The 24177-nt window shown below is 36.3% G+C and overlaps 1 protein-coding gene across 1 annotated transcript in view; it reads left to right on the forward strand.

Annotated features, from left to right (window-relative positions):
* The window catches only part of DNER (delta/notch like EGF repeat containing), a 134376-nt gene that overhangs the window by 96993 nt on the left and 13206 nt on the right, over window positions 1-24177 (forward strand). The window contains exons 8-11 of the mRNA XM_030028859.1: window positions 6725-6949; window positions 18458-18580; window positions 21889-22002; window positions 23118-23249. Of these exons, the coding sequence (XP_029884719.1) occupies window positions 6725-6949; window positions 18458-18580; window positions 21889-22002; window positions 23118-23249 (594 nt within the window). The remainder of the gene's footprint in view (window positions 1-6724; window positions 6950-18457; window positions 18581-21888; window positions 22003-23117; window positions 23250-24177) is intronic.

Below are 24177 nucleotides of genomic sequence, written 5' to 3' on the forward strand. Positions count from 1 at the left end.
TTTAGCATGTCCTCAAATTTTCCATTAAAAAAAAACCCTACCAAAAACCCATGATAGGTTTCTAATTTAAGTGAGGTCTCTTGCTCTGCTGCTATTCTCCTGCTGTGCTTAACAGTAATTGCTTGTTGAGAAGAGGCCTTCCTTTCTGTAGTGCTAATTCAGCACAGTGGGGGAAAGGTAGCCAAGGAGCTTATATATGTGTAAAAACTAAAAGACTGGAGATATAATGTAGTTAGGCAGAAAATGATAAGAGAAGATGGAAAGTATCATGAAGGGAAAAGAAAAGGATGGCAGAAAAAGGAATGAGACATAAACAATGAGGAATGATCTCGAGATTGTGCATTTCTTTTGCAAGTGAGATCTGTGGTTCATGAAAGTAGCATATGATTACTTAGAGAAGGTGAGATCGGAGGCACTGAAAGAGCAGCTTGAATCAGATATGAACATTTAATGATTATTCTTTAGACAATTTTACTGTCTTAAGAGTCCTTTAGTAAAGAAAATTTCTTTATGCTTGCAGATTCCATTTTCTGTGTGATGCATTGTAGATTTTAATGTCCCAAATATGTCAGAAAATAAACTGCTATCTGAAGTTGAGTCACCTGTGCTAAAGAGAAAATTGGATTTTATACTCAAATTTATAGTGAAGAAGCTTATGCAATACTAAGGACTGAAAATTTTGTTCAAAATTTTTACTCTTTATTATTGTGAAAAGGATGTTTGGGATGTTGTAGTTACTTACAATGTGGTAGGGATCTTTGATTGTCCTCTTTAAAGTTTCATGATAATAAACATACGTTTAGCAAATATTACCTTCAGATGACCATGCAAAGAAATTTCTAGACATTCTAAAAACCTACACATAGCAAACATATGTCAACCTGAACATGGATATTTGAAATTCATATTGAGAATGATTCCATAAATACCCATATCACTCTTAGATATCTCCTCTGATTTTCTTCCACTTATTGTAATGTATAACATACTACTGTATTGACAGTAATATTAATTAATTTCGAGTTGATTGGGGTACTGCTCATCAATTTATAAATTTGGTTACTTCATTTTCTTTAAGTCACTGAGAAGTTATGTAAATTCCCAAAGCACCCTGAAGTGGAATTCAATATACAAATAATAGTTAGAAACATAGAAAAAGCTGGTTGGAATAAGCAAATATAATTACAATAAATGTTTCATCGATAGAGAAACTAGTTATCCTTACTTACGTAGTTATTAAATTCATTGAAATATTTGTTAAAAGTTGGGTTGTTTGTTTGTTTGGTTGGTTTTTTTTAAAGTGTATGGAAATTGCCTGGTTGTGTGGTGAGGAAATGCAAGTCTCACTAATCTGTTCCTTACACATGCAAATTTTGTGAAGTTGATAGAATGAAAGACTTGGTACTTGTATATATATATGTTTTACATATTTTAAACATTTGGAGAGCCTTTGTTAATATTGGTCCTAAGAAAATTAAATTAGTAGTGGAATATAGTTTTGAACAAAGCCAGATAATAATGAGCAAAGCGCAGATCAGTTATTCAAAGAAATAAACTTCTGTTGCAAGATGTTTCTGAAGTTCTGTTACATGCAATTTTAATGTCCTGATGATGTGTACAGATGAACTGCATTCAGTGTTATAGGAAACATTAAACTTTGATAAAAATAGCAAGCATTCAGCTGGCCAACCACGTGAAACTGGCTTGGATTCTTGGGATTTTGCTACTTTCTCTATGCAGAGGTCACCTGCTCTGACAGAAGTGGCAGAAATCTTTTCATTCAGATTAATATATTTTTGAAAAATAGTCATCAGCAATAATGGATTTCATAGCCATCCTGTAGAAGGAGATAGAGAGAAAACAATGCTATGATTAGGAATAGATTACTTGAAATTCACATTTCTGGACTGATTTTATTTTACTATTGACAATTTGATTTGACTAGCTGCAGGTAACAACAGCTAGGCAACACACTGAGCAAAAATGCCCTGAAATACCTGCAGGTATTTCTGGAAATACTGGAAAGCAGCAAATTTATGAATGCTCTTACTGTGCTTTCTGTGGTTTAAAAAATAGAGTTTGACAGCTATAGAAGATGCTAAGTTGTGATTCATATGTGTTGATTTGCAATAGCAGCTAGAAAATGCACATTGTCACCATGAATTTTAATTGACTGGGAGAACAGAAGTTATTTGCCTAGATTAAGAATAGTTTAAGTTTCAAGGTCTTCACTTTTTCTGGGCTTCATTGTTCATGTAAAAGCCTTTTTCTATATTATATCTTGCAGATGTAATTCTAACTTCTTCAGGTTTACGTACAATAAACCTATTTATTGTCTTGATTCCAGGAAACTAGGCCACACAGCTGTTGCATATCGAAGATTTCCCAAGATTACTGGTGATTAGAGAATGCAGAAGTCTTCATGTTATCATAAGAGAGTTTAATTTACCTGAAAAACATTTTGTTGTTAATTAAAATTTTTTATGGCTGTTTAGTTTCTGGTACTTTCTGCTAATCTAATGTTTTTACCTAGCATCTTCCCAAATTGCTCTTATTTTTAATAGACTTCTCCTTAATGCTTTAATGGGTTTAGCGTCTGTTCATCTTTATCCATAAAGACTTTGTGAGGGTGAATTTTAATAAAAATCTTACAACTACATTTTAATGATTTCTAGATTCCTTATGATGAGTATCTTTTTCCCCTTTACAGAATTCTGATGAAATACCATCAGGCATCTTATATTTCCTCACAAAACAATTTTCTATAGGGAAAATAATAATTGCCTGTATTTCTTTTAATATTTATCCCTGTATTTCATACCCTAAAGGTTTTGTAATCCTGAGTCCTAGACTTAATTTTTCACATTTGTGTAATTCTTGGAATTCGGTCTAACATAAAATTCAGGCAAGTTGGTTGTTCCGCAGACTGTATAAAAAGCAGTTGTACAGTATCTTCAGAAAATGTTTAACTTCCTTGATTTGTACATGGCTCTTTTGCTTTCAATAGCCAAGTAATTAAAATCCCACTGTGATGAGAAATCTGGCTTTTATCCAGAGCTTTTCTATCTCTGAAAATATTTTCTAATCTAGTTTCTATCACTGCCCTGCAGGTCTGTAGCAATATATAAAGAATATCACCTGACTTAATACTTCTATTCTTCTTGACAACTAGCCAAATGGTCTGATCCATGTAAGCAGAAATATTGTATTGTGGTTTTTAGCAGTATAAATCTTTTCTAATATTGCCTTTCTCCTTTACCTTCTGTGTTATTCCTTTGGTAAATTTTGCATTCAGAGCTTTCAAACCATGAGTAGTCTTTACATTTCAGTCATGTCCCTGTTACACCAATAACGACCTAGATGCAGTGTTGGGTTCCTGTTAGCTGGCTGAAGAACAGTCCAGGGGATATTTATCCACAGATAAATAATCCTGTTTTTTATTATTTTTTTTCTCCAGCATTTGATTCCGTTTTCAACCAATACACCTCTGACTTTGTTTTTTTTAATTTATTATTTGCATTATTTGTTTTCAACAGTTTTATTGGCATGGACTTAAATGTACATTCAGAAATGCCAAAATAATAGATCTTCAGTTCAGATGTGTAACTACTGCTGCTTTGAGTATTTTTGGTTATTTAACTCATACATAAGATTTAAACTTCCAAAATCAACTAAACGCGTTTCGCAGTGCAGTCCAAGATAGCACAAGGGCAACATGTTTTAGCGTATTTTAAACCTGAATATGTTCCTGAAGTGCTTTGTCACTTGAAACATTAGCCATCTGCCAGTAAGCTTCTCTTTGTAGGGAAGATTATTGCAAAGGTTGTAGTGAAGCAGCATTAGTGTCATTGTGTGACCTCAGATCTCTTTGATCCTTTTTAATCCGGTTTCAGAGTTAGTGTAGAGATTTCACCGGAGTCATTGGCTGATCTCCTCCTGGTAATAGTTAAAAGTCCTTGCAGATTCTTTTAAATCTGTCTAGGATTTTATGATAACGGGACAGGCTTTTTCAATTTGTCAGTAAACTGTTGCTGGAATTAGATTCTTGGTTTTAGGGTTTCTGTTCTTTTCAGTTTCTGATGGTTATGAAGTTACCATCTACGGGAAGGACCTCTCATACAGGATTCCGCAGTATCTGTTCTTAAGCTCTCCCTCTTCAACACCGGTGTGCAGGTGGTCCTGCTAAAGCCCGTGAAGCAATCTGAGCCATAGGTTAGCAAAATGGAGAGGCCAGAAGGCTCTTGCCTGTTCTTTGCCTGTGCCCTGCCACACCTGCTTTTCTTTCCTAGTCTGTTGCTGAGTTACTTATGGCTAAACTGTTAAAAGTTCAATCCGTAGGTTGTTTCTTTTTTTTTATTACTTTTTTTTTAAATTGGATTATTTTTTCTTTGTTTTTCATTCCATAGCTCTGGCTTAAGATTTATGAGCATATGAGGGAAACATGGCTTTTTAAGTCATTTGTCCAGGACTGACTATTCTGAGGATGTTCCTAAAATCCTGCTGCCAACAGTGGCCCAGAATATCCTAGTTTTCTCTGGAACTCACAGGGCAGTTGTGGCCTTTCCATCTTTTTCTTAGTTACAATAATCTGAGTTTTGTTAATTCTCTAAGTAGATCCCTCTAGTACACTCTGTGTGGGTTATTCACCGTTGTTTAATACCATTTCCCTCTCTTTCTGATGCAGTTCACCGAGCTTTTGTGGATCTATAAATATCCTCAGGGTATTTAAAATTAATTGCCAGTATCCCTTTTGTGTGGTGTATGCTGGAAACTTCAATGTCTTTAGGCTGATTATCTTAGCCCTCACTCACTCTTCAAGTCTTGGAGCTCAGTCAAGTTGACAGACTATGCTCAGTTCACTAGATCTTTCTGGCCCAGGTTTTCAACAAATCTAATCAATCAAGAACAAACTATGTTTGTTTTTAGTAAATGTTTGGGGTTTTTTTGTTATGCTTTAAAACGTAAATTAATCTATTTCTTATGCGCTTGTTTTCAGAAATTGCAACCCCTGACTTGCTACCCATGATTACAGTGCTAGAACTACAGTTAAATAGTTAAACTCACCTCAATGTGAATCATGACTAATTAGAAAAGAAAGAAAAACAAAATGCCCTGAAAGTAACACATCTGTCAAAATTAACTGAACACTATTTCCTGATGAATTGTACCTTGCTTGAAATGTGGAATGACATTGTTTAGAACAAAAATATTTACTGAGTCAGTAAAAGATAACGAGATGTTGTAAAGTATGTATTGAATGTGGTATTTGGTCTCACTTTCGTTATTCATCATAAGCTTTATACAATATAGGGCTTCAGTTCTAATACATCAACTGCTTTTAATCCAGCAGCGAGACTTTACGGATACAAAACCTGTCGAAGTAAGGCCAAAAATCTGCTTCATTCCATCAGGGATAAGATTTCAATATTAAGTGTTAATCCAAAGTGTCACCTGTCATTGTTTTCATGCTCTGAGTTGTTTGCAGGCTGCTATATAACAGAGACATCTCCTCCATCTTGATCCTTTCTCTCACCACCAGGCATGTTTTGTGTGGTGGGTTTTTTTTGTTTGGGTTTTGTTTTGTTTTGTTTTGTGTGGTTTTTTTTTATTTTATTTTGTTTTTCTCTCTGATTAAATATTTTTCAAATCCTAGAACAGTTTTCATGCATTTACTTATTTTCTTTAGTGTCTGAAATGTTGCTACAATCTCCTGGATAGCAGTGGCAATGTGGTCTGTTCTTTGTCTTTTAGACTGGCACAACTGCAGTGGTTTACGCTTTCTGTTAGATTGGTGAAGCTGGCTTGCTGGTCTTGAGTGGAGGCTGGTCTGATTTGCTCCTAATTTCTCATTCCTGGTGTATTGTAATGTTAAGAGCTGTTGTATAATGTAAGATATTCCAGGGAACTTTAAGCCTGAAAAATAATGTTTTGTACAAATGGACCAAATACTCATCAAAAAATATTGGAATTGAATGGAAAGGACAATTTTCTCTTTTATTTGGAAGGGTGCTAGAATTTGAATATACTCTTCTGACTTGCTTTTGGGTACAGTAACCACACATCATGTTACTACATATATGATGTATGCGTATGTATAGATACAATCTAGAGTTATTATACTGCAATTTGTTCATATATTATTCTTTTCTACATCTGATTAAAAAAATTCCCTTGCAAGAATATCCTTTATGTCTAATTTTTACACGGTGTTGCTTCAATAAATCATTGTCTCTCCTGCTAACGAGAAGCATGTTCTTGTAAAAGATATTCTATTAAATTATCGAAGCTCAAGTAAACTCACGTGCTGCTTTAGAGGTTGTTATTCTTAACATACACATTAACAGTAATGAAAAAAAAGGTCAGCTTTGGCTTTTCTTTTTTTTCCGGGCTAGTCTGTTCCTGATCTTTAGAAAATCTTATCTGCTTTTCTAGCCAGACACACTTCAGAAAGTGGATAAGCACTGACAGTTTCAACAAATATTTTTGCAATTCACTGCCTTAATCATATGATAGTATGATTCTACCTGAAACATCTTTTATCATACTGTGTTACTGGGTAAAATTAGAGTTTAATATCTATAGGAAGTCTGTATTTTTGTAATTTTCATATAATTAAAAAAATAGGAATCTAGCTATATCAATGGCTTACTTTTAACTTGCTTCAGTTATTAATATTGTGTGCATAGCAGAATGCTTACTTATCAAAACTATTTATTTCTTTTAGGGTTTTTAGGAGCCTCTTGTGAAGACAAAATAGACCCTTGTGCATCATCTCCCTGCCAGAACAATGGAACCTGTTATGCAGACAGACTTGCCTTCTCCTGCAGTTGTAGTCCTGGATTTACAGGACCTACGTGTGCTCAGCTGATTGACTTTTGCGCTCTGAATCCTTGTGCACATGGCATTTGTCGCAGTGTTGGAACCAGCTACAGATGCCTCTGTATCCCTGGTTTGTACCAAACAGTTACATGTTTTGTAAATCTTCTAATATTTTTATATGTAGATTCCATATATAGTTTACAATGACTTCCTTTTTTTCTTTTCAGTGTATAAAACACATTGAGCAGATGTTCTGTCTGTTTAGAATAATGATAGGAATCTACACATTCCATTTGGAAAATCAAAAATTGCAGAGTGAGCACTGAAAATACCACTGAGATCCATATGGCTTGGTTGATATCTACAGCTGTATTATAAAACCATAGTCTGCAGGATAAATGTTTTTAAGGTGAGGTATAAGTGTCACTGGAGTTACAAAATTCGGTAGAGAGAATGGAAAATGTGACACTGATCATTGCGGGAGTGGAAACAAACAAGGTAGATAAACAAAGGTAGAGGAGGAAAAAAAAATCGGTTACCCCATAGGTTTTTAGTTCTGGCATCCATGTTTACATAAATTACCTCTCTTCAGAAGTTCCAGTGATACTGCTTAGGTGAGTATAGCTAGTAGACTCGGCTGGTAACTGTTTGACAATGTAGCCTAACAGTGCATGGTGTTTGGGTTGCATTCTGCTTAGCTCTAGATTTTTTTCTTCATTGTACCAATGTAACAGAATATCGGGGTGCTTATAGCTCCCTTTATACATTTTAGCAATGATAATTAATAGGTGAAGTAGCAGTTAGAATGAATGATATCATGCGCTGCATATCCACTACTGCTTAAGCACTTACAGAGTGAAAACCAATAATCTTTGTTTTCATTTGAGTAATTTTGGCACACTTTTTTTTTTAGTCTGTTTCTATAAAGCTATAAACTTGAAAACTGCAGAAGTTAAGGGGAACGTAAATTCCCAGTGTAAAAGGGATAAACTAAGGAGTGATACTGGACAGTTAGTAGCTCTATATATACGTAACGCTGTGACACGCATGTCGTTCTACAAAGTTCCTTTCAGAGGAATACCTTTTCTCTGCTACTTTACCTTGCCTTGTGGGAAACTAGTCACAATTCTCCAGCTCTTTTCCCTTCCTTCTCAGTTACCAGGATGTGCGGGTATCCTACCAATCGCAAAGCTTTGGCCAGAAGTAGGCAAGTAGTCCTATATGTGGTGAGTCTGAACATTAGTACATGCCACATCCAGATGTTTTCTTTTTAGCCTGTGCATAGAAAGAAGTCAGCTGCTTTCTCTTCCAAAAAGAAGTTTCTCCTTTTCGTCTCAAGAAAGAAGCCCACAATCTGTTCCTAGAACACTTCAGATTAGGGTAGTGAGGCTTAGGACAAAAAGAATGTAAAATAACTGTTTAATTTGACTTTCATGTATTATTGGCATTTTGAGGAAGAAAGATGCTGCTGCTTTCTGCTTCTTATGGCTTTAGAGCAAGGTGAAATGTAAAGAACACTCCTATTTTCTGTTAAGGGAGTAAGCTTTTATCTAAGATTCTGTAGCCCATAAAACTGGTATTTCGTCTGAAGAGAGATCCCTGAAGGCACAAGAATTACCAGCTAATGTCTTTGTCTTGGGCGGTATATTGAGTGCACAGTTCAAAGTGTTGCTTTCAGTAACTGATGCATGCGATCAAGGAAGTTCCACATGTTGAGGCTAAAGTTTGAAACTGCTTAAGGATGAAAGCATTCATCACTTCATAGGAATAATGGATTGATTTTGAAAATAAGCCATCACTCATTAAATCAATAAATGTGGCAAGAACAGGTTTCGGCATTATGCATACTTCATCATAAGGCTTTCTGTTGTGTAGCAAGGGTCTCGCTGGTGTATGCTATCCTGAGAGGTAGGCCACAACATGGTTGTGTTGTTTCACAGTTTTGTTGCTGAAATTTTCTTTTTGCAGTGTGTTTTGATTTTTGGAATGAAGATACTTTTAGTAATAGGTTAGACAACTGGCTATATAGTACTTAGTGCAGTTACAAAGTTTGTGCAGATGTAATGCAATTATCCTGATCCAGAGCATGATGTAACAGTGAAGTCTGTTTTGACTAAATTTTATAAAGCCTGTTGAAAAAAGGTAATTTTTGGAACTCAGTTCAATGAGCAGTCCTAACTTTTCTAGACCGTCTAGTTTTCTTACACTGATTCTGATAGGTCTGAATTTAAGTGGCATAGAAAACACTAACCGTCTGTGCATTTTGTGTTGAATTGTTTCTCCATCAGAATGGATTAGTTTTATTTGTGGATATGGGGAATTTGTAATGAAATCTACTAATGCAGCTTTTTTAAAAGGTGTCAGAATTAATCACTACTATTTAGAGACATGGAAAGGGCCATCAGAAGGTGTTTTTGGAGAGGTACTCACAAATGAACAGAAGCTAGTGGAAATTTGTAGTTTGGATTTGACAGATTTATAATTAAATTACATACTTCTTTATAAAGAAGAAAAATATGAAAGTGAAATGCAGATGATACCGTAGTAGTGTTATCTCATAATTCATGTGTTGTCCAGCAGATGTGAATTTATACATAAAGGATTGTAAGAATCTCATGCAAGAGCTTTAACCATTAAGACATATAAACTTATTTAACACACACACACACAGCAGCCTCCATTTTATGGGTAGTTTTTCAGGAAGCATCCTCAATTCTTCTGCTTGCAACTTCTCAGAAACCAGAGGGTAGATAGATTTTTGTGGCAAGATAGGTCCAGATGTTTAAATGACCTCAAATGTTTTCTGCTCAGATGTTTCTGTGAATGGTGTGAACAGAAGAATGGCATTATGTAATGCAGAAGAGTATTTCCTAACATGTGGTTTGTTTTATATATTTCAGGAGGTGAAGATGATAATTCTTTCATCACAAACTTTCAGTCTTCCTTTTTGAAGTGTTTAATTGCTTTGCTGTTTGTTTGCATAATAGAGGAATCCTTAGAGAAAAGGATTGGGTATTGAGATGAAGAGCAACAGGCCTAATCATATTTAAATAGAGCTAGCATATCCTGTCTTATCGAGAGCACAAACTAGAATTCATATCAGTTGATAATTAGTTCCATGTCTGACAAAATATCTTTTTGATTGCAGGTAGTTGAAATTGCCAGGTGCTGTTTTCCTAAATTCATTTTTAGAACTGAGAATTTAATAGTTTAATATTTACCCCTTCATTTTGGATATACTTGTCCTCACTCAGCCCCCAGAACGACTAAATAGCAGAGGGAGTGAACAGAAAAAGAAGGATTGAAGTTAAAAAAAAAATTCTGGAAAGACAGGGAAAAAGCACTCCGTGGGTAGGACTATGAGAGTTACTTGGTAGCATCAACCTATTCCTTGACTGGCTAGCAAGTATTTTGTTAACTTGTTTGGATTCGTAGCAGAAAACTGCTGTTTTTCTAGCTATTGAATGGTACAGACAGTTAGGGCATGGTCAAGAAAAACCTACAGAGGGTTGAGAAGTTATGGAGATGAGGAGCTGCCTAACTCTGGACAACAAGGAAAGCCATCAAAATGTATCAGTATGTTTTGATCTTTAACTGTTTTTCAATATATGACTGAAACCACAGTTGACTGCAAAAAACCCAGAGACTGATGAAGAGCATTTTTAAGACTATCAGTGGTGTGTATGCTCTGGGAAGTTCTGAAAAGAATTGTCAGGATTCAAATGCCTTGAATTGTAGAAATCAAAACACAAGAAGAGATATTCTACCTTTGTATAAGCAATGGGAAGATAAGTCAACAGAAACCTGAATTTCCCAATTAGTGTGAAAAAATTTTCCTCTAAATTTCTGTCATGAAAAGGGATCCCATTTCTGAACTGGAGTATTGGGAGCTGTCCAGCACGAGTGCCCTTTCTCAAGTCAGCCATGGTAGGAAAAACCAGACATTTCTTTTTCCATATAAGCCAGGGAAGTTTTGATCTTTTTCAGCATGTTCTTCGCCTGTGGTTCAAACAACAAAAAGCTAGTTAAATATTCTCGGAGAAAGAAAAGCTTTTTTTTCTGAAATGTGTCACCTACACCTGATTAGAAGTTGTTGGTTAGGTTTGTTCAAATTAATTCTGTGTCTCTCTGGACTTAAAAGTAGTCTCTGACCTCTCATGTTATGGAGACTTATTTTTATTTAAATAATATTTGTGCATTTAAAAGTTAGCCAGATGAGAAACCGTAGAGGTTGCATCCAAGACCATATATGGCACTTCTTTAGTTGAACCCTTTTGTGTTGCTCCATGTGTGAAATTTAATGGGAAGTATTTAAAAAAACAATTTCTTTTTTCCAAACCTTTTGTAGATGGCTATAAGCTTCACTTTTAAAAATGACAATTTGTTTTAGAAGGAATTCCCTCTACAAATAGCATTTCTTGCTTCATATAGAGGTGGAACTAAAGGTCAAATTATGTGAGCTTGTCACTAGTTTATCAATAATTTAAAAACTTGGATAACTTATTTCAAAAGATCATTAAAGAATTGCACCTAGGTGGTAGCAAGATAGGAATAGTCAGAATCGTTTGTTTCCTTCTTTTATGCCTTTTTATTGTTATGAACATACCATCGTGGGGTTTTTTTTCAGTTTTTTTAAGTCATAGGAGCAGGATTTGAACCAATTATCTTCAGAGATTTTCCCCACAAGTTAAAGGGGTAGTAGATAAATGGGATCAACTTCTGTGTAGATCAGCATTTAGGAGGCATCATAACACACACTTTGCCAGTGGTTTGTGTAATTCTTGCATGTAAAGCAGACAAGAGCAATTAAACTTAAGGATTCCTAGGTTGCGATTCCTAAAAAACCCTAAAGTAATAGCTATAGAGCATGGCCTAACACGTTTTTGGTATCTCTGTCAAAAAGCAGTTTGACAGAGTGGATGGGTTATGTGTCTGGTATATTAAAAAGCTGGATTCTATTTACAATTTTGCCTGCAGAAACTTTGACGGTCTCTGTTACGTTACTTGTAAAGTGGATGAATAAAATTTGTGTGCAGTTTAGTAGCATTATCAAGGGTTGATAATAAACATACTGAACTACATACAGAAATTGCCATACATTACTAGGAAAGAAATGATCTCTGCCACTTGACCCTGAGGCTTTCTGGCTTGCAGGCTCTCAGCACTGGTGTGTCAGCTCTTAGACTACTGACTTCTTTGTACAGGAGTCTTTCACTTTCAGACATGTCCCTGAATTCCTATACATTATTTTTTTTAGATATATTAATGGTAACTTTGTGAAATGACATTTTAGAATGCTATTCTGTTTTGATTATATGGTATATCTGAAACATGGTGTTTTAAAAACTTTAGAACCTGCCACTTTTTTTATTTGTGTTGAGCTCCAGGATGCCATGTTCTTTTTTTTTTTTTTTTTTTTTGAGGTATTTTACAGAGGATATGATTTCTTATTACAGAAGCAAAGCGCTGCAGAGTTTTGCTTATATGTGTGACCTGAATGTCACCCTTCCTTTATGCACTGTTTCTACTAGCAGGCATGGTGTCAGCTGGATTTTCATCTGTGTTACTTCTGCCTCAAAAATTAAACAAGAGAGGAATTTTAAACAGTTCCAATTAGCCCAAGGTCTGTGAAAGTCTCCTTGCTTGGTAGGTAGTTTGGTTTCCATGCTTTTTTGGCCAGTGTACAGATCTGAAGAAAAATAAATTATAGTTATTATACTTGCATATCTGCACAATTTGCAAAATGTGCACAACCAGGCATTTACTACTGTGTTTTTTGTGTGCTGGCTTTCATTGTGGGCATCATTATGGATAACCTACATCATCTAATAGCTTGTATAGAAAAGCTAATTTGTATAAGTTAACTTGGAAAGCAGTATAGAACTTTTGAATATTCCTATTTCCAGAACGGGGGGGTAAAAATCTGTAAGTTATTTCCAAGTTGAATACACTTCTTTTTCAAATGTCTGCTCAGAGGGCTCTGTGGAATTCACAAGCCTATGCAACCATACCTACTTTGTATTATGTGGGTGATTTTTCAGTTGCACATGTAACTTTACCTTTAAATCTTTAATTATATGCTTTCACACCCCAGTTATTAGTACTTATCACCTGGCCTTTTACAGGTAACAAAGAAATACCCAGTGTTTGGACATTAGATTCATAGTTTGTGTCGTGTTTTCATGCTTACCCCATGTTAAAGAACTAATCCTGATAAAAATTCTTGTGCTCATTTGTTAGATTTCTCATCTAGAACCTGGTTTGTGAAACCAGTGGGACCCCATTGTGTCTGTTCGTAGAACATTTATTTAGTCCCTGAATCCCAAAGCAGTTTCTTCCTCCTCTTAAACCTTTCGTCTTAAACCTTGTTTTGTCTTTATGCTCCGTTATTTTAATAGAACTGCTGTTATCAATTTCAAAGGCAAATGTTTAATATATTCTTTTTAATTTTGTCTGGCCCAAAGCAAAGAGATCTATGTAGAAATTGAGTAACTTAATGTCGCAACAAAGTTTTGCATTTGGCTTTCTTAAAGACATAGGGATATGGAGTTTGAAACTGCAAAGCACATGTACAGACATTAACACCTGCCCTTTACTTTATAAATATATATGATAGCACATACAGAACATTAAAAACAACAACAACAAAAAAAAGAGGAGTATCAGAAAAAATTCCACAGGGTATGAAGAGTGGTGGCAACTTCTGAAGTAGTACCGTGGAGTATGTTTCCTCTGCACTTGATTTTTTGCTCATGCAGCTTAATAGATGATTATAGGAGCATAGGTTTATCTTAGTGCCTTTGCAGAGGCAAGTGCAACATTTGTCTGCAGCAGCAGCAATTATTCTTTCCTCTGTCTTTTCCCTTCCCACATTTTGGAAGTGGGGCAAGAAATGCAAGCCCTGGCAGAAGTGACTTTAGGTTAATTCCAGTTCCAGATTGTCTGTGAGCCCTTTATTGCTTCTGTTTCCTCATCTTGTTTCCACTTCCACATTAAGACAACCCTCTGTGCAATCTGGCCATGGCTGGTAAGCATGCCTTCCTGCCATCTGGAGCAGCTCTTCTCTCCTTCTCTTATTTAATAGCTATACAAGCTCAGACTTTAACTGAACACATTTATTTCTTGACTATATAACATGCAACTCTGTTAGTGAGCAGCCATATATATATTTATATATTTATATATTTATGTACTGATGCTGTTCCCTGCAAAATAGAGCTCTCTTGCATTGTATCCTATTAGGCCTTCCCATAAAGATGGGATTTTTGTCCTGCTGCCTTGATTTGCTGAAGTCTTAAGTGTGGATAAGCCCAGGGAATCACTGTTGAGGAGCTAGCGTCTAAGCCTCAAAAGCTTTCCACTTTGTTCTTTATTGATTTGTAAAGGGAAAGTAAGCTTCTCCCTCTCTCTTTTGTTAACCTGATAGTGCAGATATTCTCAAGAGGTTGCACTGCTATATCTTTTGCTCTGTTAATGCTCTTGAAGGCTTTGACAAAACCCGTGGCTTCTCCTCATCAGCCTGCATGACACAGATTGTGTGCTCCCTTTCACGTTTTCTCCCTTTGCAGTTTTTAACATAGCCATGTGCAAAGGCAGTGCACCTTGGGATGTAGCTGTCTGAAGGCCATGCCAGAGAGCATCAGGCAAATATCCTGGCCTCTTCAAGGCCACCTCCCTGTTGCTTAAGAAGGAGAAAGAAGGATTTGGGAATCCAGAGGAGAGTGGCAACAGATTTGTTTCTCTGCCTTTGTAAAGACCAGTAGCGGAGGGACAGTCATGTAGAGGGAGAAGAGGTAATGTAGGGACATCTTTATTTTAGGAGGTTTTTTTAGGTTCCCTGTCCGTTGCTCAGCCTCTGAAGGGAGAACATCAGAATGGGACCATCCACTGGCAAGTTCTGCTTGAGTTCATGAAGGTGCTGTTATTGAAGGCATATCCAATTTCTAGTGACCTGGAAAAAAAACGTTTAGTAATATTAGTTGCCCTTTTCGAAGCTGCAATGCCCAATGTGGGGTTTTTTCCCTTCTCAAGGACACAGCAGCTGGGGAAGTGTTGTTAATGTAGGTATTAATTCTTTCTTTCTGACTATGTCCGAAGAACTGTTACACACCACAAAAGATGCAAATAGCTGTATTTGGCATTGCTTGTGAACGTAAAAGCAGCAGAATTGTAATGTTACTAGAAAGAGAGGAAGCAACTATACTAGAATCTGTTATTCTGAAGTTGTCTGTGAAAAATTCTCCTGTTTCCATCTAAATTCTTTAACAAAAATAGAGAAATTATTTATGTAGTCTTTTTGAAGATACATGTATGAATTCAGTATAATACATGGTTTATAATATCAGTATAATTTAAAAGCAGTAATACAGAGAGAAACGTTTGTTAAGAATGATATGGTGCCTCTTGGGTCCATGAGAAGAAACATGCCTTTGCCTCAGGTGCCTGGTGCCACAGCAGAACTTTGTCCATCACAGCAGTTACAGCAGAAAGAAGCTGCTGGCTCCAGGGTGAGGACCATGAGGGTGAAATCGTGTGTGGGCGAGATCTGCCCTCTCGTGGAGAGAGAAAATATCTTTCCCTTGCTGTGTGCATGTCTGACAGCGTGGGCTGTCTTAATCCTAAGGAGGTGATACGATAGCTCACATTGATTTTGGAAACCAGACAACTATTCAGTCACAAAATTCCCTCTGTTCCCTCTGAAAGGTGAGAAGTGGGAAGGATTTTTTCTGAAAATGTCTGATTACATCTGTGTTCAAGACAGGGAATTCCCGTATGTTTTTCTTTTAAGTTTTCTGATTTTGGTGGTTTGTGTGTTGGCTACAAGTGTCACTACATAAAGATATTTCCTTCATCATAGACTGATAAGAAAACCCATAACATTTTGCATAATTAATTCTGTGTTGCCTGCCTAACAGCTTTGGAGAAAGTGGTTCTGAAATGTTTCTTCATAAGCTACTAGTCCAACTAACTATTTACTATGAAAAGACTATTTGGTGCAGAATCAAATGGGTAATATTGTGTATATGTCTTGTGTAGTACTAACATGTTGTATCTTCATACAGTTTTATTTTGAATTATCCATAATAGGGAGGGGGAGGGAGGATGGAAATGGTGTCTGGAGGTGGCATTTGTTGTGTTTTCTATGGTTCTGTGAGAATTTTGGGGGAAAACTTAGACCAGGAGAGTGAATATAGGTTACTGCTTACTGAGATAAGAATCTGCCCCTCTCTTTGGTTCTTTGTTCATGAAAGATACCCTCATTTCATGTCTATAAGTTTTGCTACTAACTAGAGATTATCTGAAGACGTAAAATCACACTGCAGAATCTACACTTTGTATTTTAGGCCTTTTCCCTGGCATCTTTATTCATGCCCGTTGCATCTTTATTCTTTGTATGTTCATTCATCTATTGCTTTTATAGCTATATGTAATGAGTAAATCAAGATTTTAAAAAGTACATAAACACCATTCCAGTGCACCATATTATATTATAGATTACAAGCACATATTCATGGTATTATATCACACTAACAGGAGGTTGAGAGGGATAACAGCTATGATGAGTCAAGAAGGTTAAATGTTTAACTGATTTAACCAAAAGTAATCCCTGGTAGGGGTAAGAAGAGTCTCCTTATGTACTGTTAACATACCATGACATATCTTCTCTGTATGACTGTTCTTTGTGAAACAGTGTTTTTAATATGAAAGCATATTTGAAATTGCCTTTTTTAATGTGTAATATAGACCTTCATCAGAATGAAATTTCAAGAACATTGAGCAAAGTTGACAAATAGAGGCAAGCTTTTGTTTAAAACAAATAAAAAATTTCCCAGTCTACATTGCTTTCAGTACCAGGCAAATATTATAAAATAACAGCCCAACAGGAAAAACAGTGTGCAGTAACCACTGCGTACAAAGTGTCTCTGGCATTACTCTGTGGAAAATAGTATGGGCTAGAATTTCTATCCCCACCTTTTCATGGATGGGTAAAGAAGAGATGGTGCTATGGTTTCATGAAGCCAAACCATTGACTAAAACATCTGAAGCACTAATATGTGTTAATTATCGAGTCAATTCAGGTGATGTTAACTGCCTGGTCTTTGGTTTGCTTGAGAGGGAAGGTAGGCTGTGTGATGCCCCAAGTCAGATGTTAGGACTTGCAGTTGTTAGCAGCATGTAGCTAACAGCTGAAGAGGTGTAGACAATGCAAAAGTCTGGTCACTCAATTATTTGCTGTAATTACCAGGAAAGGGGTAACATTGTGAAAGATACATGTTTTAGTAGAAATTTTGTACTATTTTTATTTGTACTTTCAAAAAGATAAGACCATGTTCTGTTTAATCTATTAAATTCTGAAACTTCCCCTACAGGTAATTTGGCTAATTATGAAGCACTCCCTGTGCCCCCAAAGAGAGGGAAACAACTATTTAGAAAGGCTTGAGCAAATTGCCTGGTACTTTTTTCATTGGTCAAACACACCAGCAGTTTCTTCTGTGCTAATGCTTGTCTGTCAGGAAGAAAGCAGTGTTTATGTTGCATTTAAATGCATTATTTGTGCTTACTAAGCATTATGACCTATCTATTTTATTGTTTTTCTTGTTGATGTATTAATTGCCTATAAATTTAGACATTGTTTCTGGAGTTGGAAAGCCCCTACCTTAAGAAGGGTTAAAAAAAAAAGAAAGAAAAGAAAAAAGAAAGAAGAGAGGAAGCTTTTCTTTAACAAAAGTCTTTTGAAGAGGAATTAAATAAGCTTCTTGGTATCAAATATAATAGTCTTCAAAATGACCAGGCTTACGATTCTTCATATTTAATACTGAGTAACCAATATTATCAGGCAAACATTTTTTAGCATTAGAGCTAGTTTATTTCCTCTGTTACACTGTACTAATTAATGCTGTTACTTAATATGAGTAGGTACTACTTTGACCTGATAAACTATATCTAGAAAGTAATTCCACTAGTGTTAAGACTAATGATTGTATGGCATGCTAAATAATGAGAAAAGTGCTATTTTGAGTGGATTAACTCCTTATTTCTTACCTCATGACACAAATGACTCAGTGGCCATTAATAGGTCTCGTAGCTTTTCTGTGCTGCTACTTTCTATGTCTGCATAATGAGGCCATAATACCTGCCTGAGGCCTGGGAATACTGTAAAAAATTAAGTATCATAATGCTTCTAGGGTGTTTTGACATTGTACAGCATTAAAGTTAAAATATATTATCATTCTAACTACTGTTACACAATTATCACTACTTTAATGAAAAGTGGCTTTGATGCAAGGATGCAAGAAGGCTAGGAGATACGTCAATATTAGTTTATTCCTTTTTACAATCGGAGTGCAGGTATTCACATTGTTCCTGGTGGCCTTGGTCACCAGCTGCCGTGCTTATGGCCTCGCTGTGGTTTATTGCAGGGGCTGGGGCGTCTCTTGGAACATTGTGCTTCCAGGATTTTTTTTTGTTATTTTCACCTGGGGAGCAGGTGTCCTTAAAGTCAGTGTCTTAACATGTATCTGTCTGCACAGTATATTTCAATTAGCAAGCATCTGCCTGCAGTCTATAGTTGCTTAATTGTTATTTTTTACTGGGAAGTGTTTCATAGCTCGTTTTATTTCCTCTTCATGTGATTTAGGTTACCACGGCCTTTACTGTGAAGAGGAATATAACGAATGCCTTTCTGCACCCTGCCAGAACGGAGCCACCTGCAGAGACCTCGTCAACAGCTACGAGTGTGTGTGCCTTGCTGAATATGAAGGTAGGATGGGGTTTGCCTCTTGTTTTTTGAATTGTTCTATGTATTTTTTATGGTAGGTTCTGTTACAGAGATATACAATATCCTTCATTGAGCAGAAATAAAACCCACATCTAAAATTGAGGGAAACACACTTCAGTGTAGATCCTGATGCCATAATCTTTATTCAAATGAGTAGTTCAGATCTAGCTGGTCTGTGAGGAATGCATGTCTTTGTCTGGGGGTACAAATGGCTTCTCCCTGTTCTTCTTAGGTGTACTTTTTCCTGCTGTTTTTAAGATATGTTAGAAAGTGAGGAGTTTTTAATAGAAAACATAACTGTTAAATAAAATTTTTCATCAGTTATTGTTAGGAACCATCACATGGAGGGCTTTCCAAATTCTTTTTTTATTTATTTTCTCCGGTGAAGTGAGTTAAAAACATAGTAATAAAAGATTGGTATTTGAAACACATTAGGACAAAGGAGTAACAATGAAAGTTTTATGTTGATTGTTCATTTAGAAGACCATAAAGCCCAGAGACAGTAGTAGGTCTGTGAATGCTTTCCAATGTTAACTGCAGCTCTTCCTAGGATACGTTCGAATGGAATCAGTCTTCAGCATTTCTTTAGTAATTTATAAAATAGAGGAGAAAAGTGTGTGTTTTGCTATACAAAATCTTTTATCTTACAGTTGATTTCAGCTTTACATAGAGTAGCACATACCAGCTGTCTGTGATGTGTCTCTCTATGGAGGGCTAAAATGATACTTTTTTTGTGTATTCTGTTTCGAATCATGCTGTGAGAACATTTTGAATGTAATTTTATGTATTAGTATTAAAATATATATATTTTTTACATAGAATGACTATGTTTTAAGGAACATTACCCCAGCATTTTCTCATTAAGGGTATCAGTCCTTATCTGTGTCGATAAGTAACGCTCACTTAACAGCTCCTTGAGGCTAAATATGTATTTCATGCTGGTGATGGCACTGGTCTTTGACAATAGGATACAGAATTCATCATTTTAGAGGCTTAGTGAGGAAATGACCCTCAGCTTTTCATGACAGTTTAAAGAGCACTTAACCATAATGTTATGACTTCATGTTCTGTTCTCCTCTGACCTGTACGTGCAGCTGAAAGCACTGTGTGCCCAGCCCATTTTGCTTTAAATGAAAGCAGGGGACCTGGTCCTGTAAGCAGTTTTTGCTGATTACTGAGCTTTCATCATTCCGCTACTTAAGGTATTCAGTGATACTAATGAATAGAGCCAGGGTACCCAGCTCAAGATACTATGCGGGCCATGAGAGGCCTCAATTTTATCACCACCAACCCAGGACTCCCCATGTGCAGTCGCCCCTTCTGCCTCCCTACCCCCCGCGCTGGCGAACCGACAAGAGCTGTTACCCCTGGTCTGGGCCGAAGTACCCGCCAGCAGGTACCTGTGGGCTTCTGGCTCTGCTGGCTTCTGCTGCTTAGCTGCAGGGTGCTCGAACTAGAGCGCTCTGCCTTTTTGCTGCTGACAGACTGACCAAATGATTTCAGCAGGTCTGTAGCAAGGGAGTATGTGTGTGTGTATATATGTGTATGTATAGAGAATATATATAGATGTTTGAAATAAGTTGCTTTTATGTATTTTTATCCCTATTAACTTGAGAGGATTGTTTTTATATCACTCGTGTAAGCTTGCATCGCTGTACATAACTGCAGTGTTGAACACTAGAGAACTAAGTTCATTCCTTTTAATCGTTCACTCATTAAATAAATTTGCTTGTATACATAGATCTGATATTTTATGCGTCCAATTTCTTCCTTTTTGGTATTGATTTTTCTTTCTCGTATTCTTTTCTCTAAAGACTATTTTCTTGGTAATTTTACCTCTGTATAGTTCTGCATCTCAAACTCTCCAAATTCAAATTCTCAGACTGCCCAACTCCAGTGCAACACAATTGGTATTCATGAAAGAATTGGAAGGAGTAAGGCAGGATCAGCTGCATGTCCACTTTTCACATGTATTTGTCTAACCTCTTCTAGTCCTCCATCATTGTAGGTTCTGTAATCTCCACAAGCAACGTAATTTCTTCACTGTCATTCACTGCCTCATGATTAGAAACATTTTTTTGATGACAAAGCTGCATTGCAGTTTTTATACATAATAGACAATATGAGTTTATACTTCTATTGACTATGCATCTTTACAGTTTGCAGGACAGTAAGAATGTAGAAACATGAACCACCTTAAAAAGTGAAAAATGTGTGTGTTATTTGTAAGCGTTATCACGTGGAAGCATTCAGAATCCTGTCCTGCTCTTCAGTTTGTTGAAATTCTTGTAAAAAGTGTAAGAATGGGAAAACTTGAAGATAACTTAGGATTTTAGCTAAGTGGTCACTTTGGATTCATTCCCAGACAAACTGGTAATAAGATTTAGATTTAGACTTAAAACTTACATTAAAGGCTAAATTTCAGCAGGTATTTTAATTGCAAGCTAATTTCACTGTAGTAGATGTATTATAAATGAAGTCCCACCAATCATTCATTATTCACATATGTACATTTATTTTTTTTGTGTTTCAGTGCCATCCATGCACTGATTAGACTGTTCATGTATTGATTTTTCTATTTTTATCTGAAAAGTAGATCCAGAGAAAACGATGCATGTAGGAGTGGCAGTAGAGCCTCTCTCCCCATCCCCGGGTGGGAATCTGCTGTGCTTTATGTTCTGTATGCCAGATACGGCTTGCACTGTCTTCTGCAAGGCAAAGCTGCTGAATTCACATAGGCTACACCTGAGAATGAAAGAGCGAAGCTAGTGGCATGAAGTTGAGCAGCCCAATTATTTACTTTTAGCTATACATTTGAATAAATCAATTTCTCTTTTTATTGCCTTGGTTACTCCTAAGTTTCCTGCGAAAGTCAATGAGATGCTTTAGAATGCTTATGTATATTATTAAAGAAGTTACTACATAAAATTCTTACTGAAGACAATTATTGTTTACATTTTATTGAAGACTATTAGATAGCTGATCAGATTATGCTTTATTATACCATTGGTTTTCCATAGACACTCCAGCAGTTCTTGTTAACAGAAATTGTCCCACCTCTCTTATCCCAAAGCCTCAGTGGGTGGGAAGAGCAGAGAGGAGGCGTGTGTGTAAAAAGTTTAGCCACTATAAAATATACGGCTTTAGTCTTATGGCATTAGCCTAATAGGACAGGTTTGGAGGCTGCACATCGTTGTGCTCATCCAGGTGAACTTAAGTTATCGTATGTACTGATTTCATGCTGTCAGTATAGGTCACGTGAATGGCAATTACTAATTTTACCTTTTCAGGAAGGCACTGTGAATTATACAGAGATCCTTGTGTTAACATCAACTGTCAGAACGGTGGCACTTGTGACAGCGAAGGTCTAAATGCTACATGTATTTGTGCACCTGGATATACAGGCAAGTAATTTGTACATTACACAGAACGTCTAGTTGTCAGTGTTCACTGTGTCCAAAAGAAGACAAATACCAAGTAAGACTGTGTCTCTTCAAGGAAACAAATTAATTTGGACTTTGCTGAATTGTAACCAGTCTGGTGAGAATGAAAAGTTCTTGGTATTACTTGCAACTGCTATGAACTTTAAAAATTTTGCAGCAAAGAAAGCCTGTTACTAAAGAGAATTCACTAAGCTAACAGCTATTTAACGTGCCTTATGGCCTTACTGCTTCAGACTAGCTTGCATTTTTAAAGTAACACTTTGAAGACTTCCAGGTAAGCCAATATACTAATTGGACAGTGTTGAAGCTGGAAAATGTTTTAACATTGACCTTAGTTACCGTGAGCTGAAGAAACAACTTATTCCGTTACCTTAATATGCAATTGCTAAAAGCCCTAAAGTGCTTGTTATGGATCAATTTACACTTTCAGAGTAATGGTAAGCAGCCCATTTAATCCTTTGGCCTTCTATTTAAGCTGACATGATTGGTGTAATCCAAATATCTGCTGTTAAAATAATTACAACCTGATGCTCTGTTACTCAGGTAAGGTAATATCCAACGTGATAGTAATAGATAAACCCATTCATAGCTGTTTTATAGATCAAATTGTGCTTTTTGATCTGTTCTAATTTTAAAGGGCATTTTTTAAAAAAGAATTAGCTTTCCATTGTACAGTGGCTGTTTCTCAGAGGCACTGATTATGTACATTGTTGTATAGCACTTCAGAATATACATGATAAATTGTTATACCAATTTTTCTTGGGATGGAACTTATAGTTAAAGAAATGAGACACACACAATCTGGGTGAGGTTAGTCAAGTCACTTAGCCCTCAGACTTTGTTTTCACCTGGTTGAATGAGGATAATATTTCCTTGGACGCTACGTAAGACTTATTTCTTGAAATCGTTATAGAACACTTCTGATGTTCTGAGAATAAAGATGCTATTGAGTTATAAGGTGTTTTGCAGCTAGAGAAAAATTAAATGATCGATGATGTACCTGCTACATGAGGCACCCACTATATAGAAGTTTGTTTTTTCTTGGTTTTTTTTTTTTTTTTTTTTTCCAACATAAGGTGAAGAATGTGAAATTGATGTAAATGACTGTGACAGCAACCCATGTCACCATGCTGGAACTTGCATAGATCAGCCTGGTGGTTACACCTGCCATTGTCCCCATGGATGGGTTGGTGCAAACTGCGAAATACGTAAGTTTTGTAGTTTTCTAAAGATTTCTAAGAGTGATACCTTATAATAAAGAAGTTTATATTTGTCTCTAATATTTATCTGCACAAACACTCTGAATCATCTGTAAATTATCAATGTTCTGTTAAATGCATTTTATTTTAGGCCGTAACATTTCAAAAATGGCTGTGAAAGTTAGAAAATTCTGTTTCTGGGCACACTACTTTGAGCTGTGTTGGACTAGATTGCCAGAGATGCTATCTCACAGCTGGGTACTAAGCCGTTTGCCTTTTAATTGCACTTATGCTTTAGAACTTACTTTCATACTTACCTTGGGTAAAGTGTACTCCCACAGAGCTATAAGCATGGTCCTAACAGACTTGTACTGACTTCTGAGCACCTGCAGTTCTAGTGATGTTTCAGCAAAACAATTTTGAACTTGCTTACTTAAGGAAATAAGTTGTGTGTAATTCTGCTGACTTGTGTATGCATGCATTTACCAGCTTTTTCAGGAATAACTTTTCCAACCATAGGCCGATTTCCGCAAAATTTATTACAATGGCAAAGGTCTCCTAAACAAAATATTTCCTAAGCATTTAGTAAGACTTAGAGAGGTTTCATTGGTGGGTCTAGTGAAGGAACAGCTTCAGTGTAATCTGGCTTCTTAGTACAGAGAAAAGCATCAGGGTAAGTGCACCCTCCTCCAACTGTGGAAGAGTTAAAACAGAAATTAGGCTTCATTCGTTCTGCTGCTCACAGAGCTGCTTTGTATTTCCCTGATGTCTTGTTCTTGGACTACAGATGTTGTCTTTACTAGGGAGTTTAGCTGTGTATTTAACTGCTTGAATGCTCAGGTACTGTGGTCATAGATCCCTTCAAGTCATTATACAGATACACAAGTTTGTGTGAGGGGATTTACACCACTTAGCACAGCTAATGTTGCAGGGATAG

This window comes from Aquila chrysaetos, chromosome 10 (assembly GCF_900496995.4).
Source record: "Aquila chrysaetos chrysaetos chromosome 10, bAquChr1.4, whole genome shotgun sequence".
Taxonomy (NCBI): domain Eukaryota; kingdom Metazoa; phylum Chordata; class Aves; order Accipitriformes; family Accipitridae; genus Aquila; species Aquila chrysaetos.